Source organism: Mauremys mutica, chromosome 1 (assembly GCF_020497125.1).
Source record: "Mauremys mutica isolate MM-2020 ecotype Southern chromosome 1, ASM2049712v1, whole genome shotgun sequence".
Taxonomy (NCBI): domain Eukaryota; kingdom Metazoa; phylum Chordata; order Testudines; family Geoemydidae; genus Mauremys; species Mauremys mutica.
Genome location: NC_059072.1, coordinates 152,406,625 through 152,433,491, shown reverse-complemented (window position 1 = coordinate 152,433,491; position 26,867 = coordinate 152,406,625). Strand labels below are relative to the sequence as shown.

The following is a 26,867-nucleotide window of genomic DNA, read 5'->3' as shown; positions in this document are numbered from 1 at the left end:
ATCCACCTTGTACAACAGTTAAGTCTCTCTCTCTCTCTCTTCTCCCCCCCCCCCCCCCCCGAAGAGTACTGATCCAGTGCTCAAACAAAGTGCTGGGGGCACTGTTATATGTTTCAGATCAGAGATGGTTGAGGTCTTGACCTCTCATGTTCACTAAAGATCCCCTGATGCCCTTGAGTTTGGGATGCGGCGGCGGGGAGGAGGAGAATGAACCCAGGTGTCCTAACTATGCTCCCCTCTTCTCTTCCTGTCCCATGTAATTCCTGGCACTGGCACTCCCCAGCACCTTTGGCCTTTTGGCTTCTTTTCTGTGTTCACCTGACACAAACTTTTGCAATGCACTTCAGTGGCAGATGTCTTTTGTCTGTGCCTTGTCTGACCAAGACACAGTGGTGGGGGGCGGGGGGGGGAGGTGCTGAAGGATGAAGGAGTTTCTGGAGCCTCTCTGAGGTTGAGGGATTCTTGTTCCTTTGGAACAGCCTGTGAAATTACACATACAACAGAAGTTTTCTTAAACTATATTAAAAATAGAGGAAATGATGGTAGAACAAAAACAGTTCATATATCATACCTACTCTAATATGTTGCAAAGCCCAGTGAGGGAGACTTCCACTAGTTTAAGTTGCAAAATATATTATATACACACAGTTTTCTTCCTGATCAGAAGCCTCCACTCTGCTGTGTCCAGAAAACTCTTCTCTTTATCCCTCATGCACCCTGCTTATACAGTTCCCAAATGTTTATTGTTTATCATCAGAACGGGTTAGGTTACATTGATGTTTCCCCATGAGTGTTTATTCCAGAGTACCATCTGGAGGAAGTAGTAAACTGTGTCCTCCATATAAAGGAAGGACCAGTTTGATCTTCTGTTTTTATAAATTCCTCATCCAATCAAAGTAACTGGCCTTTTGGATTTGCACATCCATTATTGCTTGTAGGTATTAGACCAGTCCCTCGTGCTGGTTGTAGCCCAGTTTGTCTTGGCTGATCAGAGGTCTTATGGACTTGTTTCTTTAAATCCCTCATCAATGTTGCCATACCATGAAATACAAACTGACAGACCTAATTTTGTTCAAACTAGAGAGGGCAAATGGGTTGAATCCTCCCTGTGTTTGATCTTGTAAGCTTTTATCATGTTGCTGTTAATCAGTACCCACATCCCACCCTTGTGATCATAGAATATCAGGTTTGGAAGGGACCTCAGGAGGTTATCTAGTTCAGCCCCCTGCTCAAAGCAGGACCAATCCCCAGACAGTTAATTTGTTTTTTTACCCCAGTTCCCTAAATGGCCCCCTCAAGGATTGAACTCACAACCCTGGGTTTAGCAGGCCAATGCTCAAACCACTGAGCTATCCCTCCTCCCAAAAAACTAGTGCTCCAGGTGCACTTTGAACTCATAACCTCAGCATCATTCCACACAGCACAGCTCTATAAGTACTTTGCACTAACCCATCGCACGGCTGGAGCCCACATGAAAGGTGCTAGTATGATGCAAAGTCTTTTCTGTAACTTTTTTGTTCAAGAACTTCTTCCTTCCCTCTGCACAGAGCATTGAGAATGAGACCACCATGGAGGAGGATCTGGGCCTAGTAGGTGCCTCAGCTGATGACACTGAAGCAGAACTCATCCGCAACATCTGTGATACAGAGCTGCTGGATGGTGAGTGTGACCCCCAGATGAGTGTTCCCCTCCAGTCCGTACTTCTTTATCTGCCATGGCCTAAGGAGTGGACACAATGTGTGAGAGAACCAGCATGAGGCACACAAATTATTCCTTCAAGAAACTTAAAATACTGTGGAAATTTCCTTTTCATGTGAATTTCTTATAACATCAGGTTCATGATTCTGAATTTCTGATGGCATTTGTCCCCTCACTTTTGTAGTTGGACACCAAATCTGTGTGGACTCTTAAGTAATTTGTGACTAAATATGTGATCTCCTTTGAAATGAGAGACATTTTGGGGTATGCTCTCTCAGATCTGACAGTGTTTCTCCCCACTGCAGAGAAGCAGCTGCTCTCTGCCTTTATTCCCCTGGTGCTCAAGATCTGCAATAACCCTGGGCTCTACAACGATCCAGCACTCTCAGCGGCTGCAGCACTGGCCCTTGGAAAACTCTGCATGGTCAGGTAATGTCCAGCCTTGTGGCCATAATCCTCTCTTCTCCCCAGTCTAACCTCTTAAAGCAACATCTGCCAGAAGTGACTTTGTCCCTATGTCATAGCACCCTTCTCTGGAGAAAGTACGATGACAGTGCCCTTGGCTCTGTTCTCATTGAAGCTCTAAAAATTGAGTCTTGCTTTTGTCTTCTCTGTCCCCACCCTGTTTTCCCTCAGTGCTGAGTTCTGTGACTCTCATTTGCGCCTTCTGTTTACCATGCTGGAGAAATCCACCCTACCAGGTGTGAGATCCAATCTCATGATTGCAGCAGGAGACCTAGCTATCCGCTTCCCCAATCTAGTGGAGCCCTGGACCCCCCATCTGTATGCCAGGTAAAGCCTCTTCTTGCACCCCTGGGAGTGGAGGGTTTAGAACAGCTGATGTCGGGGGTGGGGGGGAGGGGAGGGAATGCCTCTTAGTAAGGTGAGGGAGCTATAGTAACCCAGGTTTGAGGAGATAGGATGGAGGTCTGTGCAGATGAGGGAATTTTGAGAGCTAAGGGTTGTGGCAGGGATGCCTGAACAAATACGAGACTTGGCTCTTCGGGAGGGAGCCAGATGGCCTATTGGCTCCCTGTGTAACTGAATCTTTCTCTCTTAGGCTGCGGGACCCCTGTCAAGGTGTGAGGCAGACAGCTGGGCTGGTGATGACCCACCTGATTCTCAAAGACATGGTGAAAGTAAAGGGGCAAGTGAGTGAGATGGCTGCTCTGCTCATTGACCCTGAAGAGGAAATTGTGTGTCTGGCTCGGAATTTTTTCAGCGAACTTTCCAACAAGGTGAGGGATGGCAAGGGATTCTAGGGAGGATCCCAGGGAGGAGGTGTGGAGATGGAGAGGAGGTTGTTGGGATGGGGGATCTAAGCAAAGAGTGAGGAGCTCTGAAGAAGGTTGCTAGTTTCCAAGCTGTCTTGTACATGGCCAAGGAGACACTGTCTGTCCTGGACCTTCTCTCATGCTGTCTGGTGACTGTATAAATCCAGAAGGAGACTCTCTCTCTCAGAACCATCCTTGTGACAATCCATCCACTGCAGAGTACATTGACTCTATATATGGCCTGTGGTCCATTTTGATCTTTGAATCTTAGAGATTTTGTCACCACAGCATATAATTACTACCACCAGCCCTGTGCCTCATCTCTGCCCTGTGTGTTCTCTCCTCAAACATACTACTGTGTGCTCCAGCATCTAGCCTTTAACACTTAAACAACTTTGGTGGCTGTCACTTAAAGCAGACTTCTGCCTACCACGCTTACAGGCCCAGCAAGGCTGGAGCTCCAACAGTCTAACCAGCTTGCCTGGTAAACGCTGCCAAGCCAGATGCATTGCTGATTCGGCTCACGGGGCCTTATGTTCCACCTTGTGTGCCAGAACCAAGCCTGAAAAGAAGCAGAATTTCCAGAGATAGTGGGTGGAACTGGCTGAGAAAATATTACTACAGAGTCAGCAGCCTCTGGCGGGCTGGGCCAGTTTGTTTATCTGCCACGTCAGCAGGTTCGGCGGACTGCAGCTCCCACTGGCTGCGGTTCGCCGTCCCAGGCCAGTGGGGGTGGTGGGAAGCACCGCGGGCCGAGGGATGTGCTGGCCGCAGCTTCCCGCCACCCCCACTGGCCTGGGACGGCGAACCGCAGCCAGTGGGAGCCGTGGTCCACCAAACCTGCCGACGCGGCAGATAAACAAACTGGCCTGGCCCGCCAGGGTGCTTACCCTGGCGAGCCGCATGCCAGAGGTTGCTGACCCCTGTATTACTATATGGTCAGACACATGTACACTTTAACAACTCCTCCAAAGGAGGAATACCTCCCACTTGCATACATCTCTTGGTGCCCACACCTACTTCTCTGTGAGTATGTGCCATTTGGCTTTCCCTGTGTCCAAGGTGTTTGAAGAATCTTCACACCCTGAGGAGAGAGGGGTTCCTGATTGGCTTCTATCAGGCATGAGCTGGGACAGCAGCTCTTTGAGCTGAACCACTGTTCAGACCTCCTTTAACTGAAGGTGTCATAGGTTTGTTCCCCACTTTGAACTTTAGCGTCCACAATATGGGGACCTGCATGGACTCCTCTAAACTAAAATCCTAGTTTAGATCTGGTACGCTGCCACCAGCCAGTTTGTTAGTGTCTGGCACACTCCCTGTTCCCCCAAACTTTCCCTGGGGAACACAGATCCAAACTCCTTGAATCTCAACACAAAGGGAAATAACCTATTTCCCCCACCTCCTTCCCTGCTCCCCTCTCCTAGTCCTTAGGAGAGATACCTTGATTCAAACTCATTGAATCAAACAAAGAGGGATTCACTTTTTCCCCCCTCCCCTTCCCCTGAAAATCCAAACAAGGGAAGAAATCAATCAAGCTCTAAAAAGAAAAGGATTTTATTGAAAGAAAGAAAGTACACTATCTCTATAACACCAAGATGGAAAATATACAGGGTCTAGCTCTAAACCTGGAGAGGCTTCCCCTCCCCCACTCCTTTCTCAGAATAATCAAAGTAACAGCAAACAGAAATAAAGATATTTCTTCAGCAAACACACAATTGCAAATGTAGAAATTAATTATAAGACTAAACCGCCTTTCTAATACTCACTATACTGAATAGAAGAAAATATTTCAGGAAAACTTGGAGAGCTTGAAGATATGTCTGGCCTCTCTTAGATCCAAAAAGAGAACAAAGACCCAACAAGGAACACAGAGATTTGAAACTATCTTGTCCCTTGATTGATCCTCTGGTCAGGTGTTCATCAGGTTACTGAGCTTGTTAACCCTTAACTATCTGTTATGACAGAAGGTTTTCTTGCTGAACAGGGCTTAGTTAGAAAACAAACTCTCTCTACTGAATGTGCCAAGGAAGTTTCAGGTCTCTTTGGGAGCTTCACTTACTGGCTCAGGTGCTCACTACTTTGAGTCTGGATCCAGAGGACAAACTGCTTTGAAAACCCATATCTAGTACTATTAAAGGATGCCAGTCTTGAGAGCCTACCTCTTCAGTCTTGCGTTCAGCCCCATTAAATGTGATTCCCTAGTGGGTCAGCGCTGTTCTTGGGAAGTCCTATGTTTAGTCATGAACGCTCCATTCAGAAGCTCCCATTCTCTCAACTTGCTTGGTAGCCTCCTCCTGGGCATAACCTCTTACCCTGTAAATTAAGGTTTTTCCCCTACCTCTAAGATAGTCAAGGAGTTCCTAAATGGGTCCTGGATTCCTGCTCTCTGTGTTTTCACTGATTGTTTTCCAGGCCTCAGGCTCCCTGTTCAGACTTGTCTCCGTTATTTTCACATGCAGAAAGAATTCATTGGTCTGGCATCCAATGATTACAGTGCCAACATAGGCTAATGAAGCTGCTGAAACTGTTTGTTTGGTATTTTGGCACCTCCTATACTAGGTCTGGAATTGGCTCACAACCCCGATTAGCTGCTTCTGTGCCATGGGTGTTGGCAGACCTTCTTGTGCATGGAAATTGACTGTAGGTGTTTGAGTGCTAGTTGCAGCCTGCATGGAGGTAATCTTCTTCTCTCCTCTTCTCTTCCCTCCCTGCCCCCCCGCAGCTGATTTTCCTCCATACAAATTGCTCTCTTTTTGCTTATGAACCCCTTCTCTCAAATTCAAGGCTGCTTTAAATTGTCTATTGTCGACACAGTCTGTTCCCTCTATTTGGCGGTAGGCTTTTGTGCTTTTTTTTGTAAGAGGGTAAGAAAATGGAATTGATCCATGTGGGAGAGCCTGGTTCAAATCACAACCCTTCTCAAAGGCAGCGAGATAAGTGTCTATAATCCCCTGCTGCTGGGGGGACAACAGTTGAGCGTATCTGCTCTCTCCAGAGTTGGTGGTCTGTGTTAGTTCACTAGATTTCTGGTCCCTTTAATCTCTCAAGCTCTAATTCATGCTGGCACTGCTGTTTGTGTTCCTCATAGCAGTTTCACTGCCAGCTGGCATGTTTTTCCTGTTAAGTTCTCTCCTCCTCACAATCAGCAAGTCTCTGATACTCCAGTTTCTCCCTCTAGCTGCAGCTTTTCCCACTCTCAAGGATTGATTGTTAGGAAGCCCAGTTGGGATGGGGCCCAGCTGCTGTTTTTCCTCCAGATACTGCAGACCAGCAATGCCTTTTTTTCACTGTTTTTTATTGTCTAGCCCCTTTCTTTGCACAACTCCACTTGCTGCTTTTTTGTGAGCTGTTCACATTTGATTTTCCTGACCATCTTTTCTTACTCTCGTCCCAAAAAGAACATTAAGCTACTTTTTCTCTTGCTTTTTCCTTAATACTTGTTTTTACTGCTGTCACTTACTGCAAATTACCACTGTAAATTAATCCCACTAGTTCCACTATTATCATGGGTCCAGGGCTAGCTGCACTTTTGACCCCCTTCTGTGGTATCTCTGAGTGCACTCCCTGCAGATCTTAGGCCTCAGCCTTTACTGTCCTGGAGAGGAATTATGTGATTCTCCCATTCTGACTGATCCCTGGACTATAGCCCCTTGTATACCAACCATGATTTCTCATCCAGCTTGATTGGGTTAAGCCCTGCGAGTCTTCCCTTCAGGAGCTGTGACCTAGTGTTGAATACTGTGACTCAAGAAAGCCTTTTGAAATCAAAGTATTTATTCTTTGAGTAGTGTCTCTATGGATCCTCCACTGTAGATGTGTCTGCGTTCTGTGCAGCTCACACAGAACTTTGATAGCAGTGTCCGTTGGGCCTACATGTGCTCTGTCTCTCCTCATGCTGCACAATGAGGCTAGGCAGCTGATAGACTGATTCTGTCTATTGTGACCAATCAAGTCACAGGAGAGCTGAGTGACATCCAGTGTCCCTAGTCTTTGCACCAAATGTGTACAAAGGTGGGGCCTGTGGGGCATGCACGAAACTGTCCAAAGGGGAATCCACAGTGCTATTTTGAGACTGCTAGGCTCTGGAAAAAATCCCCCCTCTGTTTTGGTCAGCCAGTGTTTGGGCATATTTCACTTAGCATGGGAACTGCTGGCCCTGTCAGGTCAGGTCTGTCCCTCTGGGGTTGCTAGCCTGCCCAGAAACTCATGTTCCTGAATTAGATGCTATTTGTGCTGTTACACTAGTCACTGAATTATTCCTTTATAATTATTCTGGGAATTCTACTTGAGAGAGCCTGACTGGCAAACGGTTTCCTCCACCTATCGGTATGGGGACCAATGGGAATTAAGCCCCCTATTATGGATGCAAATGATCCCTAGGATTTCTCAGTTCTGCTTGAGCTCTCCTGCCAGAAAAATAAAGCTTCACATAGATTCTCCTGGGTTGAGTAACAGTGACACAGCCTCCTCAAATATTCTGAATCCAAATTGCTTGACACCAAAGACACTGATAAACTTATGCTGAAAGTGTATCAAGCTTTGCCAGGCCAGCAGGGAATAACTCATGACTCTGCTTCCCCTGCTAAGGTTTCCCCCAAAGTAAGAGGGTCAGCAAGGCTCAGTGTATAGGAAAAAAATCTTTTCCCAAGATTTATGCTTCCCTTAAATCTTCTACTAAAGGAAAAGTGGGGAAGGTTTTTGGTGCAGACTCTGAGACTGCAGTGTCAACTCCTTGAAGTCCTCCATCCCAGAAGGGGGCTGTCATTTCCTTTGCTTCCATCCTCAAAACCTCTTTTGATCCTGGCTTTAGTCCATTAGTAAATATGTAGGGGTATTTCTTGTGCTAGCCTTGAATGTTCCCTCTGGTGGTAGTTCATCTGTTTCTCTAGGTTTGGCTGTGCAGCCTCCAAGAAGTGTGTGTGTGTGTGCGCACATGTATGTGTACACAGACCCACCTCCAGAAACTGATGGACATAGCCATGCCAGAAATCACTGGGGCTGGTGACAGGCCATTTAAATTGGAAACTTTGTTCTCTAGCTTGTCCCAAACTGTACATTCATTCCTTCGTTAGTATATGCCATATGATCATTTTGTGTGTCCTGTGTAGGGTAATGCCATCTACAACTTGCTTCCGGATATTATCAGCCGCCTCTCAGACCCAGACTGCGGCGTGGAGGAAGAGTCCTTCCGTACCATTATGAGGTATTCTGGGGAAATGGATGTTGTCTTAAGACTATGTACATGTTGCATACCAAGATACCAAGATATACAAGGGTCTAGAGAAAAGAGAAAAGAGAAAGTGCAGTGATGTATAAAATACGTTCCAGTCACTGTCTGATCAGAACTGTTGACTTGTTTCCTAATGAGAAGTTGAAATAGGAATTGCAGTAAATCTGTAGGGGTATATCTTGTGCCAGTCTTGAATGCTCCCTGTAGCAGCTGTTCATCTGTTTCTCTAGCTTTGGCTGTGCAGCCTCAAACGTGTGTGTGTGTGTGTGTGTGTGTGTACACAGACCCAACTCCACCTGCTTTGTAGCTAGATATGGGTGAGGGGGTGGTATTGATCATTGTAGCAACAGAGAGATGTCTGCAGGTTTTGCATCTGTTCTGGCAGGGTCTGGTGTCACTCTGACTTGGTAGGTCCTGGTTTGTGGAGAGCTGCTGATGAGGTTGTTGTGGGGGTTGTTTGAAGGCCAGAAGAGGGGGTTTGGGGAAAGATTTCTTTCAGGAGGCGAAAGAATAAGGGTTATTTAATGATACCCTGTACAGTTTCCAGTATAGGGTGGTAGGTGACAACTAAGGGGGTGCAGCTGGAGGGTTTTTTCCCCTTGTATTCAAGCAGGTTCTCTCACAATATGTGGATTTCCCATTTTGTGATGCAGTCTACTTCTCTGGTGGCATGTCATTGTTTGGTGAAGGTGGCTTTAATTGTGTTAAGGTGTGTATCCTGGACTTTCTCCTCCGAGCATATTCTGTAGTCTGAGTACCTGGTTGTATATCAGAATTCTTGGAGTGGTTACTGGATCTATGACGGTAGGTGTGCGTTTCTTGTCTGTAAGGTTCCATTGTTGAAGCTAATAATGTTGTCTAGGAAGTTGATGCTAGTTCGAGAGAGCATAATGGACAGGTGGTGGTTGTTGAAGTTATGGTGGAAATCTGAAGGAGATTAGGTTGTCTGTCCAGAGGATGAAAATATCATTGACATATCGTAAGTGCATCATTGGTTTCATGAAGCATTTGTCCAGAAATTCTTCCTTAAGGTGGCCTATGAGCACACTGGGGAGCCATCCTAGTACCCCTAGCTGTTCCCCTGTTTTGGACAAAATATTTGAATATAAAATTGTTATGGGTAAGTATGAAATGAATGAGTTTGGAGATCTGAGTGTTGTCGATTGCCCTGTAGCTATTTGAGGCAGGCAGTGATGCCATCATTATGAGAGATGTTGGTGTAGAGCAGGGGTTCTCAAATATTGACCATTTAAGTCCTAGAGGGCATCATTCTAGCTCTCGCTTTTGCAAGAATTATTTTTAACACAGGGAAGCCTTTACTTGAAGATTTTCTGTGATAATCTTAGTCAAAGAATGGAGAAATTTATCTAATAAGGGCCACAAATATGCCCCATCCTGGAAACAAAAGGAACATCTGGGATGAAAGCAAAATTAGCATTCAGGTGTTTTGTTTTTGTTTTAAGGGGAAATCTAGCCTCATGTTCTAAATAAGAATTAACTATAGTTTGAAGACAACATACTTTCTGGCATTAGGAAAGTAGAATGAAATTATTTTATCTGTAGTAGTTCTCTGCTGGTGGGTATTTTAGATGACTGGTGTTCTCCTAGTAACTGATGGGTCTAGTTCTCTTAACCTCAACCCCTGCAAAAATGCAAGCTGTTACAGCCCCCTAACAATGGATATTTTCCACTGTTCCCAAAATGTAACTTTTTTTTGCCACTTCTTGTGAAAAGACAAGAAGGAGACAAAATCTGCTTAACTGGAATGATCTAGTTGTGAAAAGTGAAATATCAGAAGCTATAAACTTTCTTCATTTGGAACTATGCTATAAATTGTCTACTGCCACTAAGCTTAGGAGAGATCATTAGGGCCTGGCAGGAGTCCTAATCTTTCTCTGCTGGTGTGGGGAGGAGGGTATACCGATGTTAAGAACATTAAGGTTACGAAGTCAAGCCTGCAGAAGTTAAGAAGTGCTAGAATTAAGGTTCCCTGTGCAATGTTAATTTGGCCCCCTTGGTTTAAGTATTATGATGATCTTTTTTTAATTAGTCATACTATATTTATTCCCCCCCCAATACAGATTCCCCCCGCTTCATTCAATATGCAGGATGGATAGTGCTCACTGAATGAGCTTCACAAAACCCCTCTACTGTGAGGTGGTGTTATTACTTCTGTTTTGAAAATGAGAAACATATGCATAGAGTAAGGTCAAATGTCCCAATTTTGTAGGCCTGCTTTTGAGGTGCTTATGACCTGATTCTTTTCAGAATATATAGCATTATACAGTAACTCCTCACTTAACTTCATCCCAGTTAATGTCGTTTCGTTGTTACGTTGCTGATCAATTAGGGAACATGCTCGTTTAAAGTTGTGCAATGCTCCCTTATAACGTTGTTTGGCAGCCGCCTGCTTTGTCCACTGCTTGCAGAAAGAGCAGCCTGTTGGAGCTAGCTGGTGGGGGCTTGGAACCAGGGTGGACTGGCTGCCCAGCAGGCCATCAATTGCTGGGCAGTACAGCTGTCTTTCCCCCCCCCCAGCCTCCCCCTCTGCTGTGTGCTGCTCCTGCCCTCTGCCTTGGGGCTGCACCTGGGAGCCTCCTGCTTGCTATGCAGTGAGGGGGGGGGGAAAAGAGAGGTGCTAATGTTAGGGTGTCCCCCTGCTCCTGTACCCCATCTCCACAGAGCATGAGGGGAGCGGGGGGGGGCACAACAGGGCTCAGGATAGAGGGAGCTTGCTGGCAGCAGCTGCTGTCTCAACTTGCTGATCTTCTTAAAGGGGCAATGTGCCGCGCCCCCCCCCACACACACACACAGTTTGTCTGCCATACTGTCTCCCCTCCTTCCATTTGTGCTGCCTTGTAGAATACGAGGCTACATTAACAACAATGGGTTAACCCTTGAGGGCTCAGCTGAGTGCTAGTTCGTCATTTAGCAGTAAGGCATTCCCTGGGAAATATCCCACCCTCTGACTCCTCCACCTCAACCAAGCTTCACAATCATTATTGCTGTGTACAGTATTAAATTGTTTAAAATCTATACTGTATGTGTATATGTATAATATAAAATAGTCTCTCTTGTCTGGTGAAAAAAATTTCCCTGGAACCTAACCTCTTCCCCTCCCTCCCCCCCATTTACATTAAGTGAAACGATGTTAAGCGAATCCAATTTTCCCATAAGAATTAAAGTAGCATTTTTCAGGAACATAACTACAACATTAAGCGAGGAGTTATTGTATATCATTTTCTGTGTTCCCATTGACTTCATTTGTAGTTGTGAATGCTCAGCACTGCTGCAAATCAGACCCCAGGGTCTCAAATTAGGCATCTGAAAAAAAGGAACTGCCTGCCCTGTGAAAGGAAGGAGTTCTACAGCCAAGTCTCATTCATCACCTATCCATGATTCATTCTCCGGTCACTGTCCATCCAGTGCATTGAATGAGGCAGGGGTCCTGTGGATAGATGCATCTAATAATGTAATTATAGCATAGTATATGTACATGTAATTAAAGACTGTATCATGCATATGCACAAGGGGCCCAGATTTATATTGTATAGGAAATGCCACACTGAAGGTTTTCTAACTTTTGAGTGCTTGACTTTGTAACTTTAATTTTCTTTAATGTCATTTTTTGATATCTTATAGGCTTTTTAAAAAGCAAATTGAAGACAAATTTCATCATGTGGTATCATATTGATACCTACATGGGTCACAAGCAGTGTTGTAAGCTTTAGATCCACTGTACAGACCTCAATCACTTGAGCTAATGGAGTAACTGATAACTATATTCGGTTTCAGAGTAGCAGCCGTGTTAGTCTGTATCTGCAAAAAGAACAGGAGTACTTGTGGCACCTTAGAGACTAACAAATTTATTTGAGCATAAGCTTTCATGGGCTACAGCCCACTTCATCGGATTAATGTAGTGGAAAATACAGTAGGAAGAGATATAATATAGTGTAGCGGTAATGAAAATGGCTCACTTCCAGCAATTGACAAGGGGATGTAAGGAACTGAGGGGGAGAATTAGCATGGGGAAAATAGTTTTACTTTGTGTAATGGCCCATCCACTCCCAGTCTTTATTCAAGCCTGTCCGCAGTCTCTACGCGAAAGAATAAATGGACACAAATCAGACGTCAAGAATTATAACATTAAAAAACCAGTTGGAGAACACTTCAATCTCCCTGGTCACTCGATTACAGACCTAAAAGTCGCAATATTACAACAAAAAAAACTTCAAAAACAGACTCCAACGAGAGACTGCTGAATTGGAATTAATTTGCAAATTGGACACCATCAAACAAGGCTTGAATAAAGACTGGGAGTGGACCCCCCCCCCCCCCCCCCCCCCCCCCCCCCCCCCCCCCCCCCCCCCCCCCCCCCCCCCCCCCCCCAGTTCCTTACATCCCCTTGTCAATTGCTGGAAATGGGCCATTTTCACTACCACTACAAACAGTTCTTTTTCTCTCCTGCTGATAATAGCTCATCTTAACTGATCACTCTCCTTCTAGTGTGTATGGTAACATCCATTGTTTCATGTTCTCTGTGCATGTATATATCTTCCTACTGTATTTTCCACTACATGCATCCGATGAAGTGGGTCTGTAGCCCACGAAAGCTTATGCTCAAATAAATTTGTTGGTCTCTAAGGTGCCACAAGTACTCCTGTTCTTTTTATATTAGGTTGTCATTTTCTAGATGAAGCAGCCACTAAAGGGGGATCATCTTTGCTGGAGTGCTCTCATGCAGTTGTAAGTGTTTTTGGTTTGGGGTTTTTTGTTTGTTTTGGGGTTTTTTTTAAAAACATGGTGGAGAAATACATTTTGCTGGAAAAATGTCCCCAAAACTGCCTGTGACAGGCAGCCATCATGGAAAACTTCAGCTTGAACAGCTTGGCAAATAAGTGACTGAAAACAAGTTCTTTTTAATTGAAAGCTTTGGGCAACCTTCACTGTAGGTGATGCTACCATTTCTGTGTATTTAAAAAAGGTCCGGACACTTCTAATATTAGTCCTTGCTGAGAGCTCAAAATATAAACTCATCCCAGAGAAGACAGTCACTCAGAAACAAGACACCTCCTTCGCCCCCACCTCTAGCCATAGGCTCGTGCACAAAGTGACTGCAGTTACAGAGGGAACAGGACTGGAGAGTTAGGGAGGAGGCAGCGATACATCTAGGGTGGCTATAGCAGTAGATGGGGAAGCTAGGAACAGTATATGAGGAATTGAGGAAACTGGGATGGGCATAGTGGAGTCTTTGGTAGCAGCCAACTTTGAAGGTTCAGGGGGTTACTGATTCAGAAGTTCCCCTCCCTGTGGTCTGGGCTTACCAGAGCTGAGCTGTGGAGTGGCTGCTCCCCTCTTTCATCCCACCTTTTTGATGGGAAGGGAGGAGAATACAACTGTTTAAGGCTGGCAGTGGGGTAAGGAGCAGCCATCAGCATCCTGCTCCTATGTCTTGCTCTCCCTTCACCTATGTGTAAGGGAGTGCGTGACATCAAAAGTCAATGTGAAATGAGTGGCACCTGGCAGGTCTATAGCAGCTGAGGTGGACAATGGGCTGAGTGAAACAGGCAAGACCCCAAAGAGCTTTGTTCAGTGGCTCCCAGACTGTTCTTTCTCCCCGACGCAGCCCCTCTGTTCCTTACTCCCAGCTGACACACCACACCACACCACACCTGTGCTGGGGCTGGGTAGGAGATCCTATGCCCACAAGATCACAGACAGCTGATCAACTCGTGGCACCCAAATTATTCCCTGTATGTGTGTCAGTCCTAGTCTTGCTGCCTTTGTACCACAGTGAGAAGTTTTTTCTGTGTTGCTCTGCTCTAAGCTCTGGAGAAGGGCTGCAGACCCTGTGTAACTGTATGGCACTCGCCTCTTGCGAGCAGCCCTTCTGGTCAGGTGCATCTGTGGTCTTTAAACAGTCCCGGCCCTGGTATTGGGCTGTATCCCCAGGGCTTCCTCCCTGGAGGCCATGGTTTTGCCCTCTTGGACTGTTCTGGCCCCTGATCACCAGCTAGGCCTCTTAACAGTTCAGTTTCCTTTCCGGGGGTTTATTGCTGTCCAATTGTAGGCCACTTCCCCTGTGGCTTATGGGTAAGGCCCTACTAAATTCACGTCCATGAAAAACACATCACTGACCGTGAAATCTGGTCTTCTGCATGCTTTTATACAGATTCCATGGGGGAGACAGCGTTTCTGAAATTAGGGGTCCTGACCCAAAAGGGAGTTGCAGGGGGATCACAAGCTTATTGGGGAAGGGGGAGGTGTCACAGTATTGCCACCCTTACTTCTGCACTACCTTTGGAACTGGGCAGCTGGAGAATGGCAGCTTCTGACCGGAAGCCCAGCTCTGAAGGCAGTGCCCTACTAGCAGCAGCAGCGCAGAAGTCAGAGTAGCAATACCATACCATGCTACCCTGACTTCTGCACTGCTGCATTCAGAGCTAGGCAGCTGGAGAATTGCAGCTGCTGACTGAGGGCCCAGCTCTGCAGAATAAAGGTGGCAATACCATGCAATCCTTCCTTCTGTGCTGCTGCTGCTGATGGCTCTGCCTTCAGAGCTGGGTTCCTGGCTAGCAGCTGCTGCTCTTCAGCTGCCCAGTTCTGAAGCCAGCTTCAGCAGTGTAGAAGTAAGGGTAGCAGTACTGCAATCTCCTACAATGACCATGCAACCCCCCACAACTCCCTTTTTGGGTCAGGACCCCCACAATAACAACACTGTGAAATTTCAGATTTAAATAGGCTGAAATCATGAACTTTTTAAACTCCCATGACTCTGAAATTGACCAAAATGGACCATGAATTTGGTAGAGCTCTACTTATGCGGGAGGAGGGCCGAAGCCTGCCCACTACTCTGGGTCCAGGGACCCTAAGAATAGCAGCCACGCACCACTGTGTCCCTTTAACAAAACTGTTTTCAGTTCCCTGTGCCACTTCTGTGGCCCCAGCCTTCACCAAAGCTTCACCCTTTTCTCAGGGTTCTTTTATGTTCGGGCCCAGCATGCAGCCAGGAGCTATTTGTCTGAGCTGTCTGCAGTGCTGCAGTTCCCTTTGGCCAGCCAGGAGCACCAACTCCACTCCTCTGGCTCCAGTAAGGAACTGAATGTCTCTGGCTCTGCAGCTCCTCTTTATTTAGCCCTAATTGGCTGCTTCATTTGCAGCCAGTGTGGGCTGCATGGAGGACTCCTTTACTGCTCCTTTCCTGGGACAGGTGTGGCAGTACCCTGAAGCCTCCAGCAGGGGGTCTCTGGGCCAAGACCACCCCGTCACACTCTTTTATATAAAGACTAATTTACAGTAAGGTTAAATTGATTCCCCGATATCACAACATTGGTTACAATAAAAAACAGTAAACTTTGGAAAACCGAGAATAGCAGAGTTGAAGGTAATGCTTTCCTCAAAAGAGAACAATGAAACTCTCGACACCTTGCTCCTCAACATTACCTGCCTCTTTCCATGTGTCCATCACAACTCCTAATGAGGGCTCCTCTTCATGTGCTCCAGCTGGATCTCTGTATGGTCTGTGATGCAATACTGATCCAGAGAGTAACTGCTACTGGCTAACAGATTAATTTAGCCATGATGAACTGATGCTTTGCTTCCAGCTGCCATATTCATTTGGTCATATTCATTTGGGAATTTCTTCAAATTACATTCCTGTCATTTTCACAGATCAGAAAGCAAATATTCCCCACAACCAAAAGAACAATGAGTTGCTGGTGCTCAATGGTGTTAGAGTTAATCTTCTTTGGAAAGCTTTCCCTTTAAATTTGGTGCTTTCTTTTTAACTGGTGTTTTTTAATGTTATGCTCTTGCAATATATGGGATGCAGTGCTGCAGGAATTGCCATAAAATGGGGTCTGTTTGCAGGTTTTTGGCATGTATCCTTAACTCTGCACTTCTGGTTGAAGTTCGTAAATTCACTCAGGAGAGGTACAGGGAACACAGACCAGTGTTATGGGCCACAATCTTAATTATAACTTGGTTTTGTCTGAATTCATATTGCAATGGCAGCTCTAACAGTTACCTAAATTCACAGTACTGCTGCCTAGGAAAATATGATTAGTACTGAGCTGTGCTTGCAACTTCTTTTCCTCTTTCACTCAGCTCTGCAATATCCCAAGACCCCATTTTGCAGCTCTGTGTGGAGAAGTGGGAATTCTCTTTGCACTTATCCTCCTAATCATTTCTCTCTTCCCCCCCCCCAGGCAGCTTTTCTCTTATATCACAAAGGACAAGCAGACAGAGAGCCTGGTGGAGAAGCTGTGCCAGCGATTCCGGACTGCCAGGTGGGTTGCTCTCTAACTTTTCAGGACAAGGAATATAGTGCAAGTTCCCTGACTACCAGAGCATGAGCCTGCTCCCATGGGGATGGTGTCAGTCTCCCATTGTGCTGTCCATATGACATGATAGGTCTCGGTTGGGATCTTCCTTTCCCCACCTCCTTTTAAAACCAAAAAAATTAAGGACTGAGATTTATAAAGCTATTTGCTGTTATCGCTCTGTCATTAGTGGAGAGGGTACATGACTTCAGCAGGGCCTGACTGCAGAAGATCGTAGCGGATTCAAAACTGTCAAGATTTAAACTCTGTCCACCATGCAATGAATGGTCTTATGTCCTTGAAAAGGCATCTGCTATGCACATTATTCTGCCTTGGGAAAGGACATATCCCCAGTACGTGTTTGTTTGATCTGCCTCCTGCACCTAAAAATCCAGAGATGTAAGGCTCTAATTACATTTACTTGAGCAGTCTGTGAAAGTTGTGCCTAATCTTGAGGAGGCAGGAGCCATCTAGCAGTACCCTGGCAAGCAGGCACCAAGGTTTGAGTGGGAAGAAAAGAACATTAAAAACATCACAATCCAGAGCCAGCACCAGGATCCTTGACACAATCTTTGCATTCAGCATGACTGTTCCAGGAAGTGTGTCCCTAATCACCATCTCCTAGCTTCAACTCTTCTTACATCAAGTAGGGATCCCTCTCCTCTCAGGTCAAGAGTGAGACTCTCAAAAATTCTGGAAACATCTGCACAACTGGCCAACTCCAGTTGGCCAACTGCAACCTGGTCAGTAACCTTGTAACTCGCTATCTTGGCCTTGCTAAGATTACTAGGGTCCACCATTCCATATGTGTAGAAGCAGATCCATATTGTAAATGTTGAGGAAAAAGTAATTGGTCTCTGTTGCCAGTAGCATCAGTGGGGTCAGGCCTGATGCTACTGGAAGATCTTTGTGAGCATGAAGAGAGAGTTCTGGAGGCTCTTCACTATCCTCCTCCATCAAAGGAGTCTTCATCTTGACCAAACGGACACATTAACCCCAACTCTGGCCACAGTGGTTTTTTAAGTGATAGTCTGTAAACATATTCCACTGTTGGTGGGGGGGACATCACAAAGGGCAGAGCTGCCTCAGTTCCTTCTCACTGCCCATTGCTAACAGTCAGTGTATTCTCACTCTTATTCCTCACTGTACATTATTTGTAAAATATTTTAAAGTGGTTAGTGATAGTTAGCAGTGCAGTTTAATGTAGTGTTAGTATTTCTGTTAATTATCCAAACTAGGAAGAAGATTATTTTGTTTTTCAGGTTTTGTGTTTTGCTTCTCCTGTAATAATGACAGATCACAAATCAAAACTTTTTTTTAATGTTTCCCATCATGTTGTTAAAAGATGGGCACACCTGGTGCTTATTTTACCTAGGGGAGGATCACATCCCTGACCATGTTGCAACCTGTTGGTCACTTTCAAAAAGAACACAGTGGGCTAAGGAGTCCTGCCTCATGGCATCTCTAATTGAATAGTCCATTCATACTGACTCTGATCCTGGCTTCTCAGCATTGGATGCTTCTAAAGATCGAGGAGCCTCAACGCATGAGAGTTCAGCCGATCTCCACTCAGCGGCTCTCCAATTGGATCACCTCGAGTATTCATACCGGTTACAACCTTGCGGGAGTCCCCCCCACCGCCGATTGTGAGGGCAAGCCTCATCAGCTGTCTTTTTAGCCCATGTCCCCATTCAGGACATTTGTAGGGCTGCCACATAGTCATTGGTCCATAGGTTCACCTCGCATTATGTAATAGTCTCCCAGACTAGGGAGGATGTCAGGTTCGGCAGGGCTGTGCTCCGTCCTGAGAATTTGTGAACTCCTACCCACCTCCAACAGATATAGCTTGGAATCATCTATTGTGGAATGCACATGAGCAATCGCTCAAAGAAGAAAAGGCGGTTTACCTTTTCCGTAACTGGTGTTCTTCAAGATGAGTTGCTCATGTCCATTCCACATCTAGCCCTCCTTCCCCTCTGTCGGAGTTGTCTGGTTTAAAAAAAAAAAAAAAACCTGAGGGTGGGGGGAGTGTGCAGCGTCCCTTATACCCCACCATAGAGGAGCCAATCCAGGAGTTGCTAGGGGTGCTCCCCTATAGGTACTGCTAGAGGAAAAACTTCTGGCACCAGTGCACGTGGCGAGGGCACACACCTATTGTGGAATGGACATGAGCAACACATCTTGAAGACCATTTACAGAAAAGATAATTGTCTTTTTCTCTATTGCTGTTGCTTGTAATAGTCTGTGTTTCTGTCCTTAGTACCCTCTTGTGAAAAGGGAGTTGAGTGGGGGGTTGTGTGGAGGAAGGGAAGGTTTAACTATCCAGCTCAAATCCTTATTGTGTCCAAGACCCATCTGTCCAAGGTGATAATCTTCTATACATTGTAGAAATGAGAGAGTCTCCAAAAATATGGGTAGAACTCTGATTGTTTTGCAGCCCTCAGTTTTCCTGTCAAACCTGTGGTCTGATATTAGGCAATGAAGACTTAGCTGAAGAACTCTTTTTTTGTTCTGATCTGAGGTTTGAAGGCTCTCTTCCTCTATTGAAATTGAGGAGAGGATTGTTGCTGCTACTAGTATTTGTCTTTTTTGGTCAGAAGAGGAAGAGGGTGGACAGTACTGCCTATGGCAGTGGTTCTCAAACTGTGGGTTGGGACCCCAAAATGGGTCACGACCCCTGTCACGGAGTCCCCAGGTGATGCTCTGGAACTGCTCCCTACAAAGCCAGTCAGGACTCTGGTGAAATCACCTCTCTGTGAGCAAGGCCCTGTCTTCAGGGCAAGAAGCTCACACGGTTTCACCTTCCTGGGTCTGACCTTGGAGCATTCAGCATCCTCCGCCCCTCCATGCGCTTCCCACAGCGAGTTCTCCCAGGCAGGGTTCTGGGGAAGCCAGAGGGTCTTGCACTCCCACTTCGCAGTCAGACGTGACTCTTAGCCAGCCAGTAAAATAGAGGTTTATTAGATGACAGGAACACGGTCTAAAACAGAGCTTGTAGGTACAGAGAACAGGACCCTTCTGCTGGGTCCATTTTGGGAGGCAGTGAGCCAGACACCCACGTCTGCACTTCACTCCTTGTCCCCAGCTAGCTCCAAACTGACTCACCTTCCAGCCCCTCCTCCTCTGGGCTTTGTCCCTTTCCCAGGCCGGGAGGTCACCTAATTCCTTTGTTCTCCAACACCTTTCGCTATCTCCTTGTAGGGGGGGAAAGGCTCAGGCCATTAGTTGCCAGGAGACAGTGTCAGCCATTTATGTGCACTGGCCCTTTTGCTCTGCAACAATCACATCCCCTTATCCCACCACCTAGCGACTTAAGAAATGCATAGGGGAAACTGAGGCACCTCTATAGTATTCAGAGGAAACATTAACAGTCCCACTTCATTACAACCCCATTTTAATGGGGTCACCAGGGCTGGCTTAGACTTGCTGGGGCCAAAGCCTGAGCCCCACCACCTGGGGTCGCAGCCAAAGCCTGAGTGCTTCAGCCCTGGGTTGTGGGGCTCAGGTTACAGGCCCCCTGCCTGGGGCTGAAGCCCTTGGGCTTTGACTTTGTACCCCCACCCAGGGTGGCGGAGCTTGGGTGGGCTCATGCTTCAGTCTCTCCTCCTGGGGTCGTGTAGTAATTTTTTGTTGTCAGAAGAGTGTTGCGGTGCAATGAACATGGTATCTGAACATAGGAGCAGATTTCCTGCTAAAAGATTGTAGCAGACTAAGATCTAGTGGAAGACTGTCTTCCATTTTTTTCTAAAACTTCATCAGGTTTAGCACTGAAGAAACCATCCCCTTCAAAAGGAAGGTCTTGTATTCTAGACTGTCTGTATAGGTAACAACCAAGATCTTAACCATGCACACCTGTAGAGAGGTATTGAGGAAGCAATCAATCTGGAAGCAATGTCTGAAATATCAGAAGGCACTGTAAGTGCATGTATTGCAGCATTCTGATTTTTTTTTCTATTAAGGACACTAATTAATTAATTTCCATCAATCCTCTGAAAGATTTTTGGTGAAAAATGAAATCTTTTCCAAAAGGTGAAATTGATATCTCAACATTGCTGCTTGATAATTGCCACTCTTATTCAGAGAAGCTCGGGGGAAAAACCCAACAATTTTCTAAGATATTCCAGAAGGGACCACCTCAAAAATGTAATCAAATGCTCCCACTCCCTGGAAGGAAAAAAAAATCTGGAAAACCTACCTGGAGATCATCAAGGAAACCCAAAACAACTATCAAAAAAAGAGAAGTTGGTCCAATTAAAATATTACTGTGACAGGTTGAATCATAGAAACCCCCTTGGGGCTGCCAACTGATGTGCCAAGATTACTTCTGCCCCTGCTTTCACTGCCCTGGCAGCTTAGGACTTCAGTGCCCTGCCTGGTTTGAGCCAGATGTGCTAGTCTGCTGCAAATCCAAACCCAGACCCAGGTTCTGAACCACGTCCCCTAACAGCTGTAGGCTTAACTGAAAACCACTTACAGAAGTGTTCCTGTCTTTAACACTCAGATGTCCAACTCCCAATGGGGTCCAAACCCCAAATAAATCTGTTTTACCCTCTATAAAGCTCATACAAGGTAAACTCTCATAAATTGTTCGCCCTCTATAACACTGATAGAGATGCACAGCTGTTTGCCCCCTCCAGGTATTAATACATAACTGTGGGTTAATTAAGAAGTAAAAAGTTATTTTATTAAATACAGAAAGTAGGATTTAAGTGGTTCCAAGTAGTGACAGACAGAACAAAGTGAATTACCAAGTAAAATAAAATAAAACACGCAAATCTAAGCATAATACCGTAAGAAAACAGTACAGACAAGGAATTCCCTTAGAGGAATTCCAGTAAGCTTCCTTTTACAGACTAGTCTCTTTCTAGTCTGGGTCCAGCAGTCACTCACATCCCCAGTAGTTACTGTCCTTTGTTCCAGTTTCTTTCAGGTATCCTTTGGGGTGGAGAGGCTATCCCTTTAGCCAGCTGAAGACAAAATGGAGGGGTCTCCCACAGGCTTAAATAGATTTTTCTCTTGAGGTTGGAGACCCTCTCCACTCTCCTATGCAAAGTCCAGCTTCAGGATGGCGTTTTGGAGTCACATGGGCAAGCCACATGTCCATGCATGACTCAGTTTTTACCAGCCAAGCCACATTCCTGGGAAGGCTCAGATGTGGATTGGCATCTTCAAGTTCATTGTTGGCTTAAGTGGTTTTTGATTTGGCACTTAATTTTCACTTTTCTCAAGAAGCTGACCAAATGCTAGGCTAGTTAAAATCAAGACAATACACAGCCAATATTCGTAACTTCAAATACAAAAATGATACATACATACAAATAGGATGAATACATTCAGTAGATCATAACCTTTACGTAGATGTTACGTGACATATGTAGCCTAAAACATATTCCAGTACAATCATACCCATATTCCATAAAGCCTTATGGGGGGCATCGTCACTATTACCTCTCCAATCTTGTCTCTCTAACTTTCTAAAACGTTGAAAAGCCGATGAGTGGCTTCTACCAAAGCTATTGAACGCAATTTCAAAATTGTAATGGAATTGGATAGCATTATCAGAGGGGGATGAAGCTGAAATAACACCCACATTATTGTCTGGGGGAAGAATCACCCACAAATTCAAACTTCTGTTGAAATTCATGAGACCTCAGTATCCTCCTCCTAGGGGCGGGCACCATATGAAAACTTTATCTTTGAGCCCTGCTCAGTGCTGCATCCACCATATCACCCACACTATGGTCTTTTTGGTGGCCATCACCTTGGCCAAAAGTGAATGTGCTCTCAGGCACTCATATCTAATCTCCTATATATACCTAGTTTTACAAGGACAAGAAAGTACTCAGACCTCCTATGAGATTAATTCCCAAAGTAGTTTGGTTTAAGTGGAAATCAATTAGCTTATCTGCATTCTTCCCAAAATCACACACTGCACAAGGGAAGAAGCTACCCACTTTGGATGCATACAGAGCTCTGACTGACACTGCTGCTTAGAAAAGATTCTGAGCTCAGATGCATGAGGTAGCCACATTGACTACAACATCTCAAACCACAGTTATTGTAGGATAAGTAACCATTCTGTTCTCCATTTCCTGGTATCTTCAGATCAAGACTGGATGCCTTTAGTCAAACACATGCTATTGGGCTCAACATGAATAACTAGGTGAAACTTAATAGGCTGTGGTATACAGGTCAGACTAAATTAGTGGTTTTCAACCTTTTTTCATTTGCAGACCCTTAAAAAAATTTAAAATGGAGGAGCAGACCTCTTTGGAAATCTGAGACAGCCTGTGGACTCCTATGGGTTTGCAGACCGCAGGTTGAAGACCACTGGGCTAGATCTAATTGTTCCTTCTGCCCTTAAATTCTATGAATCCTAGACATTCAGTTAAACTGATTTTATAAGATTGCACCTGTTCTAGAGTAACTTGCTTAGTATGTGCTCCTTCACTCTGAAGCTGAAGACAGTCTTTGTTTTCCCCAGAACAGAGCGTCAGTATCGAGACCTTTCTCACTGTCTCACTTTGCTTCCTCTCTCTGAACGAGGCCTCCGCAAGATGCAAGATAATTTTGATTGTTTTGCTGACAAGCTCCATGACTTGGCTGTCTATAACTGTTTCCTAGCTGTACTGGGCCGACTCCGCAGGTCGGTCACCCGACCGGAGACCAAGGTGAGAATCTGATAACTAATTCCAAGATTGGAAGAGTACTTCTACTTCCAAGCTATCCCAGACTAGTACTGGCCAAAATCAAGGTGACTGTCCATGATGAGCTGCAAGACTAGATATAGCTGCTTCTAGGCCATGATGAAGGATCACAAAGCTTGCGATGTAGGGAACCCCTATGGTGGGTTTGCTGAGCTTGCTGGGAGGTGCGGGTGGAATCTGGGCTGCAGCATGGAATCCCTTCTCCCCCTCCCCACCACCACACTTATCAGCTTCTGTCTCTCACTGTATCAGGCTCTGATTGAAGAGATGGAGCAGAAACTCCATGCCTGCCACAACCATGGTATGGATTCCACAGAGGTTCCCAAGGAGCCTCTTTGCCAGGAGGGAGGCAAGACTCCCCTGCCAGAACCAGGAAAGAAGAGACAAGTAGCTGGTATGTTCTTCCTAAGGCTGCACAGTCCTGGCCTCTTTGTTCGTCCTATCCTGCAATCCAGGCAGAGCAGCTGTGGGTTTCTCACCCCTTTCAGGAAGCATGGCCCCTCACCTCTCTGCTTCTCTTGCAGGCTCCTGCCGCCGCCCCATGAGCATGGCCAACAGAAATGCAGACTCTTCTTTCATCACACCTCAACCCCGTGTGTCCAGGCGTTGCCGGGGTGCCGCACTGCGCCATTCATCTCGGAAACCTGCCATCACCTTCTCTAGCGATGAGGAGAACAGCCCTGAGGATGGTAAGGACTCTGCATGTTAGAAGGCTATGGGGTGTGGGGGAAGAAGCCTGGACTGCCCTTTAATGGGATCTTGCGGGTTGTTGCTGCCACTGCTAAGGCCCATGTTGTAATGAGAGCTGGCATTTTTTTGAACCTCTGAAACTATTTATGAATTTGGGTCAAATTTGGCAAATAGTTTCAGCTGGGAGGGAAAATCGGAAATGTCAAATATTGTCATACTTTGATCGACACTCCCAAAATATTTCACTTGAAAAAAAGTCAACACTTTCTTCATCCTGGCCATTTTTGTTGTTGGTTTGTTTAGTCAAGAAAAACAGAAAAAAATCTGTTCAGTTCAAAACAATTTTTTATGGATTTTTCCATTAAGGCCACCAAACTGCAAAATCAATTATTCACTCAGCTCTAATAATAATAATAAAGTTCCTCTCAGGCATTCTTTGCATGTTCCTCCTAGGTTCCCAGTCCCAAATGATCCCATCATCTCTTGTGGGGGTGCAAGGCATTCACAGCTGTCCGTCTGGGAGGGAGGCCATGTCCCTTTGCCACAAGGCCTGATGGGGGAATTAGCACTGGGGTCTCTGTCACTCAGTGGGGTAGAGAAGAAATGTCTATAAGCCCCAGCCCTCAGGCAGCATGGGGCAGCACACAGTTAGGAGGCTCTGGCCTGTAGGCTGGGCAGAGCAATAAAGTCCAGAAGCCCAAGCCATTGGGCAGGACAGAAAAGTCAGGAGTCTCTGGCTTGGGGTCAGGGCACAACAATAATGAGCCCCTATGCCCAAGCCTTCAGAGAGGATGGGACAGCAAAGTCTATAGGCTCAGGCCCTTAAACAGGGCGGACTGCCGACAAACGCAAGCCTCTTGGCCTATGGTGGGGAGGCTGCCACCACAAGGGTGAGGTGGCTGGGGTAGAGACACATGGGGCCCACTGACTCCACCGCATCCAAGCCCAGGGTCCTAACAGTGGCAGAGTGGTCCACCACTGGGTCAGCAGGGAAATCCGTCCGCAACACGCTGGACGGCTGTCAATCAGCAATACAGCCGAACACCGCTCTGGCATTCCCTCTACATCTCGGGCGCTGCAGCGGTTGCTGTCAGGTCTGAGCTCTAACAACGGATGAGAGATGTCCTTCTGCAGCAGCTCCTCTCCAACTGAACTGGAGGGGCCTGCCTTTTATACTTCGGGTTCCTGTCCCACCCCTCTGCTTCCGGAGAGGTGGGCATGGGTGTCCTGGCTCTGGCCACCAGGTGGGAGTCGCAGCTGTCCACCTGGGAGCCCTTGCTTCAGAGGGCTGTAGATTCTATTCTGGGTTACCAGTAACCTTGGCCCCCTTGCTTATGTCCTCTGGTACTCTGGGTATATGGGTATGCTGCCTCCTCAGTGACTGACACTCTGCTTCCTCCCTCTTAGAACTCTGTGCTGAATTGACAGAGGATGAAACACCAAGCAAGGTGACTCCCATTTCCCGAGCTTCTGCTTGCCGTGCTCTGTGACAAAATATCTCACAGATGTGCCTCATTTATTAATAAGAAATAAAACTGGTTTTATTTTCTCTTCTGTCTTCTGTGTTAAACTAACCATGTAGCCTTTTGACCATGTAAATGAGGAAATGGTAGAGCTGAGATTTACAGGGGCTCAGTCTTTGGGGGTCTTACATCACATTGCAGATGGTACACTTGTCCTAAACTTGCTGAACATACAGCTCTTCTTAGAGTGCCGTCCCTATCTGTATTCCACTTGTGCGAATGCATGTGCACCATATGCCTGAGATCAGAGATTTCTAACAAGCTGTGTCCATTGGTCCGTGCCTGTGCAGTTGTTCGCCTTGTGCTCAAAAGCCAAGGAAATAAGAGGTGGTGTGGGCTGATGCCTCTCCAGTTCCTCTTTTTAACCACTGCATGGCCTGAATCAGAATTCTGTGTCCACAGATTTGTTTTTCTTTTTGTCTTAACAAACCTGCAAACATATTGTAAATAGCTTTTTAGTATTTTAGTATAGTATTTCTTTCCCTCCCTGTGGACAAAGACTTAAGCCCTGGAACTCTAGGCATAAGAACTGTCTCTCCTGTCCCTGCTCCTTCTGTGTGAGCAACAAGCACCAGTGCAGTCTCTGTTGTCTGAGAGGTGCATATCTCAGTTAAGTGCAACATTTACCATTTGTTTCCCCCGCAAACCTGGAAGGCTCAAGAATTCCAGCTAAGAAAACACATGGAGGAGGCTATGAGACCTCAGTCAGAACTGGGCCAGTGAGACTCCCTCTTCCGCACTACGGTACATCAACCTCAACTGATAAGCAGTGCTCCTTCAAGCCCAAACTCAGGAATAGAAGGTAGAGTTGCTAAGCCCAAGGAGTTACTCTCATCAGAAGCCCTGGATGATAAGGGGCACACAAAAGCAGGAGGATCTCCTTCCACATCTGCTTCCAAAGAAAAGGGATCCCTCCCCGACTCTGTCCTTGCATATGGGTCATAAAGACTTAAGTTCACTTAAAGCCTCCTGTCATGAGGGCAAGGGATGAAGGAGAGGAGCTGCCAGTATCAACATCTGCACTGATTCCTTAGCCAAAGGATAGTCGCTCAATGACACCATCTATGAGTTTCTTAGTAGACTCTTCGATGGTACCAGCCCATCACCATAAAGATTTGCTGTCCACAATGGCCATGAATGTGCTGGATCCGCTGGTCCTGACTACTGGAATGTGTCTGACTCCAGAGTGAACCAAATTTTGCACCTAACCAGAGAATATCTTCACCCTATCTTATCCTCCGTCTCCTTTTCCTTCAAGTCTAACCCTCCTGAGTGAGATTGAGACACCAGAGGAGGAAGCTACCTCCAGGGGACAGGAGCATTCTCCCTCCTTCAGGTTTTAGGCAGGAGTCTTCACCCCCCAGGTACAAACAGCTCTGCCAGTCAAAACAGAGCTAGCCTTAACAGGACTCGGAGGCTCCAGG

The 26,867-nt window shown here is 46.1% G+C and overlaps 1 protein-coding gene across 2 annotated transcripts in view; it reads left to right on the top strand.

The window, feature by feature from the left end:
- Positions 1 to 25,469, top strand: part of NCAPD2 (non-SMC condensin I complex subunit D2) — a 61,623-nt gene extending 36,154 nt beyond the window's left edge. The window contains exons 22-31 of one of the 2 annotated variants that reach the window (XM_045000819.1): positions 1,548 to 1,659; positions 2,004 to 2,127; positions 2,335 to 2,490; positions 2,759 to 2,936; positions 8,081 to 8,175; positions 16,410 to 16,490; positions 23,008 to 23,194; positions 23,483 to 23,624; positions 23,755 to 23,919; positions 25,328 to 25,469. In XM_045000819.1, the coding sequence (XP_044856754.1) occupies positions 1,548 to 1,659; positions 2,004 to 2,127; positions 2,335 to 2,490; positions 2,759 to 2,936; positions 8,081 to 8,175; positions 16,410 to 16,490; positions 23,008 to 23,194; positions 23,483 to 23,624; positions 23,755 to 23,919; positions 25,328 to 25,410 (1,323 nt within the window). In that variant the 3' untranslated portion in view covers positions 25,411 to 25,469. Of the gene's footprint in view, positions 1 to 1,547; positions 1,660 to 2,003; positions 2,128 to 2,334; positions 2,491 to 2,758; positions 2,937 to 8,080; positions 8,176 to 16,409; positions 16,491 to 23,007; positions 23,195 to 23,482; positions 23,625 to 23,754; positions 23,920 to 25,327 lie in introns of those variants that run through there. The other variant, XR_006575629.1, reaches the window with a different exon arrangement.
- The last annotated feature ends 1,398 nt before the right edge of the window (positions 25,470 to 26,867 follow it).